The sequence below is a fragment of the Asparagus officinalis genome, chromosome 7 (assembly GCF_001876935.1).
Source record: "Asparagus officinalis chromosome 7, Aspof.V1, whole genome shotgun sequence".
Taxonomy (NCBI): Eukaryota; Viridiplantae; Streptophyta; class Magnoliopsida; order Asparagales; family Asparagaceae; genus Asparagus; species Asparagus officinalis.
In genome coordinates, this window is record NC_033800.1 from 58,532,113 (window position 1) to 58,541,458 (window position 9,346).

The window sequence follows — 9,346 nt, forward strand, 5'->3', positions numbered from 1 at the left end:
ACATAGTTTATTATCTTATTATATAATTTTGTGTTTGATCCAATAAAGTCCACGTTCGTCAAAGGTGACTACGAATGTGGATGTGACTTCAGATAAAACAAGAGAAATATGTGGATAAGCAAAGTAGTGACGAGAAAACAGAAAAGATTAAAAATTTTTAGGTTATAAGATATGAGAGAGTTCGTTAGTATGTTTGTTATATTTGAAAAGTTAAGATTCAATCTTTAAATTATTATAATTAACTGTATGATCAACATTTATTTAGATATTTCAAAAGATCCAGACATTTCACTCTATATTTGCGTATGTAACCATATCCAGTCAGATATAGATATTTATTAAAAATATCCAAAATAGTCCATGGATTACTTTGATTAATATTTTTTATGATTTGCCTATTTATCTCTATCTCTCTCATTCTCTAACCCTTTGACTAAAAGAAATTTAAAATTATTCATAAATGGAATATAGTTATTGGTAAATAAATGGTTTCTAAAATCTGCATAAGAGGGGATGCATCAATTGGTAAACTTTTCTAGGAACCTATCCTTATTACATCTATAAATTCTTCATTTCTCTATTATTCCCCAAGTCCAAAGGATTGAAACCATTCAAACTCACGAGAGAATCTAATATGAAGCTTTTTGTTATCTTCTTTCTCATTGCTTTCTTCTGTCTCCATTATCAAGGTAAACATAACTTTTTCATCCATTATAAGTAAGGATTAAATAAGTTCTTTGCATTATCTTTATTTATCCAGCTATTTAAGAGAGTTTTTCATATTTGGTCCAGAATTCTATTCTATTTTGTATTAACGGGATGTTTGTTTGCATGTAAAGTGAAAAACAAAAGTGAGAAAATGACTTTTTTTAAAATAATTTACGTGTTAGTTGGCATGCAAGTGATTATAAAAGTGAGATGTTAGAAAGTTGTCACATAGGATTTAGTATAATTTTAACTTCCCCTAAAAAAGCCGCGAAATCACATAAAAATGATAAAAATAATAACTAAATTATATTAAATATTTTTAACTAAATTTGCTAATAAACCATATTTTGCTACATCATCTTCACCTAGTACTTTCGACAATAATTTAGTTTTTTTGAATAAATACTATATTTCACTTATATGCTAATGTGGATGTGAAAGTTATTTGCAAAAGAAAAGTAACTTACTCATTTTCAATTCGCTTTCGAATCGCCAAACATCCCCTAAGATCCTCGATCTTCATATTTGTTTACACCCATAAATCTTCAAATTTGTCAGGGATAAGTGTGCTACCTAAAATGCTTTAACGGATTGATTTGGAGGTATAAATTACAAATATAGATGGGGTTATAAAATACAAATAGGAAGAGCTGGGGATCAATAAAAAAATAAGGTAGAATTTTAGGTAACACATCAATATAAAAATAAGGTTTTACTCACATTTATTTGTAAACCCATCTACTTCTAAAACCATTCTTAAATGCAAAATATCGTGCAGGACTATTTTTAAATTCCACCATGTAAATTTCTGCAGGTGTGTATACATCAAAGTGTAGAAACTTATAACAAAATATATTTCACTCACAATAAAATTAAATTCCATACTAAAGCATTGAAATTTTTTGACGATGGATTTGTGAAACGGACAGGTGTCAGTTCAGCTACATGCCGCATGAAGTTTTTGACGATTGGTCCTTGTGACACTAATTCATGCAATCGCACCTGCCGAACTGCCAAGAACGGGGTTGGATCTTGCGCACCTGATGAACCCCATATCTGTTTGTGCACTTATCCGTGTTGATCTCAATACAAATCTTATTAGAACATTTCTATAATAAATAACAATTTCGCAGAAAGAGAACAGTTAATATTTTCAAATGTTAGTTTGCACCCTGCGAATGGTTTAGAAATGTGTTGTATGCGAATGTTCTGATAAATTTGTACTTGTTTTAGCTATTGCAAAGTTTGAGTCTTCAAAATAAATGTGCTTGTATTTGAGCCCTAATTTAGCTTAATTATTGCATTGTTGTTGGTGCTAGCTATGTGCATGTAATATGGTGCAAGTGATAGTGTTTTCGGTATATTTCACCAGACCCCTATAAGGTTTGGCTGGCTTTGAAACAACCTCTAAAAAGTTTATGTTGTGTATTTCAAATACACAAAGGCAAAAAATTTTAGTCCCACATTGGAAAAAGAGGTAGGTTGTTTGTTATATATTTTGCAACCTTTGGTTTTCCCAACGTTTTTCAACCTTTTGTGTTCTCAACGTCTATTTACCTTTGGTGTTCCCAACGTTTTTCAACCTTTGGTGTTCCCAATGTTTTTCAGCCTTTGGTGTTTCCAACAGGTTCAACCTTTGGTTTTCCTACAGTTTTAATTTTTATCTATACTAGTTGGATTGCACGTGCAATGCACGTGGTTATTTTTTCATTTTTTTTGTTTTAAATTTTTAATTTTATTTATAATTTTTTGTTAAAAAGTTATGTAATTTAAGTAATTGATAATAATATAGACATAATCTAAACATTATTGTATTTAACTGATTGTACTTCTGAGTTGATGTCGGACCATTCAATGGTTTTGGAGAACAATCTCCTGATTGCACTGATGCATGCATTTCTAGTATGGTCTTGTCCAATAAATTTATAGGAGCTACATTTGTTTATATTTTCTTCTTGTTTTTTTTAAAGCTCAATGGCTTACATCATAGAAACTTTCACAAACATATTAAGAAGTCTACAAAATTTTTAAAAAATTGCTTGTTAGAGGGAATATTCTTGTTTTTTTCATCAAGCAAGTTATTGTCTTATTGATCACACAGAAACTACTATTTGTTATTTTTCATTTTCCTACATGGTCATAAACAAGTTGCTTATAGCAAGCAGATTTAAACATATGTTACAAGCAGTATTATATGATAAGGTGCTAACGTGCAGGATGTAATCTGCTCTTTGCTACTTCTTGTTGGACGACACCTAAAACCATGCTTGTGAGGATTCAGGAAAGGAGATTAGATGCATATGCATGTCTACATGGCAATTTGATATTTGAGAAGGGATACACCAAATGTATTGCAAAAGTATCAGTATAACATCATATGAATAAATTGTATTGCAAGTAATATAGTAAAAGATGGAAATATGATTTTATGTTACGGAGCTCATGTGATTTTAAATTTTGTGACATGATAAAAGAAACATATATTGTTCCAACCTTGATAAAACAACTTGTTTAGATTTATTGCTGTTTTTTTCTAAAAAAAATTGAATTGGGGTAGATAAATGTAATTTACCAGTAAAGAACATTTTGACGTAATTTAGCATGGAATGTAAACTTTAGGAGAGAAAGCAATTTGAGGGGCAAATTTAAAATATAATGATTTGGGGACTTGACGAAAGAGCAATTTGAAGGGCAAATTTAAAAGTAAATGATTTGAGGGGTAAATTGACAAGTTCCCATGACTTAAGTGTATATATCCAAAAACCTCTTTCAAAAATATACAGAAGCAATATATGTCAGATAAGTTATTTTCATAATATGCTACAAAAAAAATTCAGTAGACTTCTTTATAAGTAAAACCAACGTTAAACATGCTCAATAGTTAATAGACTCAATATGCTAAAAAAAAATTTCCCACTCACTGAAAACATAAGGCTGCAATCTAGCTTCTATTATAATAGGATATAAGCTACACATTGATATAACTTACGTTTAGGTAAAACACTTTGTGCGAGTTCAACCTCCACAATGGTCAATGGCGACATACCACAAGCACAATAAGGCAAAACACTTAATTTAGGCTTTGCAACTTCATCCAATAAATAAACTCGCGTACGATAGTCAGGAATAATAAAACCACATTTCAAATTAATGCTGCTACATATGAGTATTAAATTATATCCCCAAGTCCAATCGTATTTTCCATGAACATACACATTTAAATTTCAATGTTTAAAAAGTCAACGCTCAACGAGCAAATATTAATCGCTGAATCATCGAAGAAGCCCATAAAGAACAGCTAAAGTAATGAATACCAGTACAGGTTCCTGACCACCTCAACAAACCTGAGAAGAGATACGGCTCCTGCGTCATTCTCAATAGTTGAATCTCATAGGAGCAACAGCCTCTAAAATAGAGCAAATGCTCGTCGCTAAATTAGAATTTGCAGATCCGGCTTAAAGATTTCTTGAAATTGCAATAACACCCCTCAATTTACCAGAAGGCTGAAAGCCATTGCAAAGGAGATCCAAGAGAAGGCTGATAGCAAATACGGAGTTCTGATTTGTCTTCAAGATCTTGAGACAAACTTCTTGGATTTGATTATCAATTCCTAAAAGTTCAGTCTTGCCTTGGTACAAGCCTCGAAGATATCTCCATGGGCTTTCATTCTCATGGTTTGCTAAGTTTGCTAAGATTGTATAAACTACCTCAGATTCTCGCATGGCTCGAAGGCCTCCTTGAAGTGGAGATCTTGAGATCACGAAGTACCTCTGTTACAAAATAGTAAGCGCACAAAGAATATTTGTCAGGTAAAAGCAAAAAAGGTAGAATCAAAGTCATAAACGAAAAGAAAACAGATTCAAAGCACATAATCAAGTTTGAATATTACATGTGTGTCAATTATTGAGTTTGAATATTACATGCTTTCTTAACTTGACATATCTCGTACTATATATATATTTGAGACCAGTCTTGCTTTTGGTCATGTGTGTCAATTTTAAAATGCCCGGAACTATCCTCATAACTTAAATTTCTTCCTAACTCATCTGATTAACAAATTTGTAAAAATGCAAAAGTAAAAACAATATGCAATGTTTTTAATAAGTTTAAAAAACATGTTCTACATATCACGTGTTCAACTTTCAAGAATCCAAAAACTACCCCTGACCACTTAAAATCATTTTTGACGCTTATAGATCACGTGTTCAACTTTCAAGAATCCAAAAACTACCCCTGACCACTTAAAATCATTTTTGACGCTTATAAAAAATCCTTTTTAATTAAACTTACCCCTGACCACTTAAAATCATTTTTGACGCTTATAAAAAATCCTTTTTAATTAAACTGAGGAACAAACATAGCAAACTTTTAAAAACAAATTTAGTAAAAACAGATGTTCCACGTACTTTTATGCAAAGTAGCTCATAATTTAAGAAGCAAAGTATAAATAGTTGTTATTGTAAAGATAAATATATACTAATACTTTTAGAACAAAATACTGAATCCCACTAATAGCTAAAACCTTTTAGAGTAGTTGAAAAATAGCTTGCACAATTGAAAGTCGCATCATAACTATGAAAAGTAACTTACGCAGTTGAAAACTGCAGTTGCTCCAGGTCCTACATCATATGTAAACAGTCATTTAGACAAGTAAAATAACCACAAAGGGGAGGAGAAACACTAAAATATACAAATGGTTCCTGAAGTAGTTACACGAGAAACAAATTCAAATATAAAATTGAAAAGAGGGTGAGAAAACAAAATGAAAATAATATATAAAGGGAGAAAATAATCCAGATTTTAATTTTGTAGGCTAGTGCAAACCTATTTCTAAATCATGCCATGGTTGAGCGCAGCAATATACTTTCTCGACATTGATGAAAGGATACGCTCATTGAGTGCAACATGAGGGAAACTCGAGTGACCACTTCCTTCTCTACCACCCATATCTGAGGTCACAAACATAAGAACGATGTTATTTTTATTGCATAACATGAGCTACTGTGGTATATAACAGACACATTAATGCCAACTCTTAAGAATTCATTAGAAGGAAATGCTAATATTGTAGTCGTGTATTTTCCGCTACCTTCAGCAAGACACAGATAACACGAATACAACCAAACAATTGTAATATGTATGCCTTATGAATGAAAGCAAAGTAATAACTGTAAACATTTTATTATATTCATGTTTACTTGCATCCTCAGAAAACATTTTCATACCAAATATGTACATCAATCATGAGAATAGCCAAAAACAACATGCTAGCCTCAGTATATTTCTGAGAATAGTGAAATAATGCAGCTATTAGTTCAATAAACTGAGCATATAATGCAACAGTTTTATAAGGAATTTAGTAACATCAAATTTTTTATTTCTTGTTGTAACCCATAGTATGTTGGAAATGTTGAACAGTAAGGACTTTCAAGCCTCTCACTTCAACTATCTATATCATGCCTTATAGAAGGGGGTTTGTTCTACTCCGTAAAGGCATAACCTTCATGGCAGGAAGTTAACCTTGAGTGTTTTACAAAGGTACAATTTGTCAAACAAAAAAGTAGCAACAATGAATTTCAGGCCATCAAATGCTAGAAATAAATGAAAATTCTTTGAAACTGGATTTAGCACTCCTTTAACATGAGACAAACTGCATATATTTTAAAAAATTCCGTGAATAAGATATAATTCTTCAAGCATGAATAGTTTGTAGTAAAAAGGAAAAAAATTTGTGATGCAATGGTTTTGTAACGCTATACAGGTTATCCCTCATTTTGTGAAACATAACAAACTTATCTCACTTCTAGCAGAGCTGTCAATCAAAACAAATGGTCTTACAGTAGGTGATTGAATAGGAAGAAGTTGTAATATCATTCAATCCGGACGATCATCTTTCGGTATGAAACCTAGTAGTAGGCAATCTTCATTGATTATTCTTTTAAAAACACTGAGAACCTGGTCATGTCATAAAACAGAAACAAATAAATTTGGGCTACTAAAAGAAATAATTTACAATAACAATTTTGTAAAATAAGCTACCTTCTTTATAGAAAGCTATTGTTTCCTTTCAACAGGTTCAGGAAGTTGTGCTTGGTCATCATATATCTTGCAAATGACTCATCAACAATAGTTTGTGTGCAGTATAGATAAGTAAAAAATAGTTGACATGAAAATTTAAAGTAATAAAGTGAACTATTCTCTGAATATGTATTTATATTCACATAATTGAATGTTAAATTTAAGTTAATAATTGCAATAACAATCAAAGCATTCAATAATTATAAAACAACTATATGAGCATATGCGTATAAATCATAAATTGTCCTAACAAATTAAATTCATCAATTCATAATGTTAAAAGCATATAAAAAAATCATTTAAAATCCTTCAACCAATTTGTAAATGAAATTAAAATTAAAAAACATTCATGTTTTTTTTGTGGGCCCTTGATCAATCCTTCTCCACCTTTATCTTCTTAATGCTTAAGATACTATGTTGAGATGTGGTTACTTGATTTGATGTTGGATTAATGGGTGTATTGTTGAATATCACCCAGTTTTCTGATTTGTTTGGTCTGACTAACCAGTTATTTGGTTTGTGAATATGTTCTGACAAACGCGCATAGTTATTTGCTTTTTTTTACAGGAATTCCTCGTTATCCTGGACCATACCCACCTATGATTCGCCCTGGCTTTCCTCCTCGTCCGCTGCCTCCAATGGGTGTGATTCCGCAAATTCTTCTACCTCCTATTCCTGGAATTCGTGGTCCTCCTGTGGTTTCTCCAGTTGTCAGGCCCTTTGTTCCTGCTGTTGCAACTGAGAAACCACAAACAACAGTGTATGTTAGCAAGATAGCTCTAACTGTTGATAATGATTTTCTCCTCTCTCTTCTTCGAGTAAGTTCCACTGAACAAACTTTAGTAAATCTGTAAGACTGTAACCTTTATGCTATTAGATGTTTGTAACAAAAGGCGACTATGATTCATGTTTTATTTGTTGATATTGTCTCTCTTTATCTTTTTTATGTGCTTAAATCTGGAAATTTTCGTACTCCTAATTTGTCTTCTCTTGAAGCTTTGTGGACCAGTGAAGAGTTGGAAACGTGCTCAAAATCCCTCTGATGGCTCTCCTACAAGTTTTGGCTTTTGTGAATTTGAAGCTGCTGAAGGAATTCTTCGAGCTCTACGTCTGCTAACTAAGTTGAACATTGATGGACAAGAGCTGGGGGTAAGTTGGTTTCTCTGTCTCTTTAGATATAATTTTTGGCATGCTATGGAAATCTCATAGCTTGATCATAACAGATCAAGATTAAAGCAAAAGTTAATATTACATGGATATGCATTGTTGCAGTCAAGTAGCCTAAAGTGTCCAGAATAAGAACATTTGGGGAACCTGTATTGCACACACTTACTCTTAAGCACACTAAAGAATATCAAATATGTAATATCCACATGTAACAAGTAAAGCACGCTACGCACTGAACAAACTTTTTAGTGTAGTTTACAGAACAAGACCCTGAAACTAAAACATTTGTCAAAGAGGACATACAACTCATTATTCACAAGAAATTGGAGAAAAAACTTATTATGAGGTTGAACTGGAATGACTTTGGGTTATAATTGGAAGCGGAATTTTGGTATGTTGCTTAATTTCAGGAAAGCATGTTTGCATAGATAGACTTTGTTCAGAATCAATACAGGGAAAATGAGATATTCTCAAGCTGCATAAAGGTGAAGATTAACACACAATATTTACACTGTTGTGTTTTATTATGGTGAATAGCATTGGAAGTTTAGATGCTAATAACTCCAGGGACCGTTTCAGCAATGTTTTCATGGATACAATTACACTTCATGGTACTCAAAATGGAGTCAGAATCAAAACCTTGCAGGTAACTTAAACGAGTTGAGGGACTACTGAAATAGATGAGGAGGTTTTATCAATATTTAATCTTATAAAAACATTCTGTTTCTCTACTGAAGGCATAAACAATATATAGGGTCTAACCGAGTACATGATGTGCACATGTATATGATTTAATATTGGCATATTGATAATCAGAATTTAATCTTCGCTATGTATGTGGCTGGATGCCTGATTGTCTGGAAAGTACTTGGTCCTTAAACTAAAAACTTAACATTGTGGTGTATTAATTATCTAACATAAACCTTGAAAGGCCCGCATCATGCAAACATGTCATCACTTTAGAGCATTAGTACGTTGCATTTTGTTATATGTGTCTGCAACTTTTTTTTTGGTATGACTTCTTACTCACAGTAGATTAGGATTTTTAGTGAAGTTTCCAGAACAAAATCCTAAACCTAAAACATCTGTCAAAGAGGACATGCAACTCATTATTCACCAGAAATTGGAGAAAAACTGATATAGTTAGAAAAAAAATTAAAAAACAGGTTACATGCAATTAAAATTGATTTAGCACCCTTTTAACATGAGACAATCTGGATCTATTGTAAATTAAAGAATGTAAATCAAAACATGAGCGTATTGTAACAATAACTTCAGTAAAATTTGAATGAAAAGCAGGTATATAACAAGAAATACCTAATTTAGGAAAGAAATCACAACAGATACAGCTACTGCTGGAATATTTAAACCATTGTCGATTGAAACTGTAGGA

At 31.9% G+C, this 9,346-nt stretch overlaps 1 protein-coding gene and 1 long non-coding RNA gene across 3 annotated transcripts; one reads left to right on the forward strand and one right to left on the reverse strand.

The window, feature by feature from the left end:
• On the reverse strand, positions 4,081-7,448 carry LOC109849226. 2 transcript variants are annotated; one of them, XR_002249035.1, is made up of 4 exons: positions 7,384-7,448; positions 5,533-5,657; positions 5,299-5,327; positions 4,081-4,478 (listed from the first exon to the last, which is right to left on the reverse strand). It is a non-coding gene; the product is annotated as an uncharacterized LOC109849226 (long non-coding RNA). The 2 variants fall into 2 exon arrangements; XR_002249034.1 differs by lacking the exon at positions 7,384-7,448 and having other exon boundaries at positions 5,533-5,843.
• On the forward strand, positions 7,311-8,161 carry LOC109849225 (RNA-binding protein 25-like). The gene is made up of 2 exons (XM_020419041.1): positions 7,311-7,604; positions 7,783-8,161. Exons 1-2 carry the CDS (start codon positions 7,386-7,388, stop codon positions 7,993-7,995), a joined length of 432 nt encoding a protein of 143 aa, XP_020274630.1. The 5' UTR covers positions 7,311-7,385; the 3' UTR covers positions 7,996-8,161.

Bases quoted from the DNA above. Each gene is read 5' to 3' on its own strand.
- LOC109849225 (XM_020419041.1), top strand. From the start codon at position 7,386: ATGATTCGCCCTGGCTTTCCTCCTCGTCCGCTGCCTCCAATGGGTGTG. The intron at 7,605-7,782 runs GTAAGTTCCACT...CTTCTCTTGAAG, and splicing joins TTCTCCTCTCTCTTCTTCGA to CTTTGTGGACCAGTGAAGAG.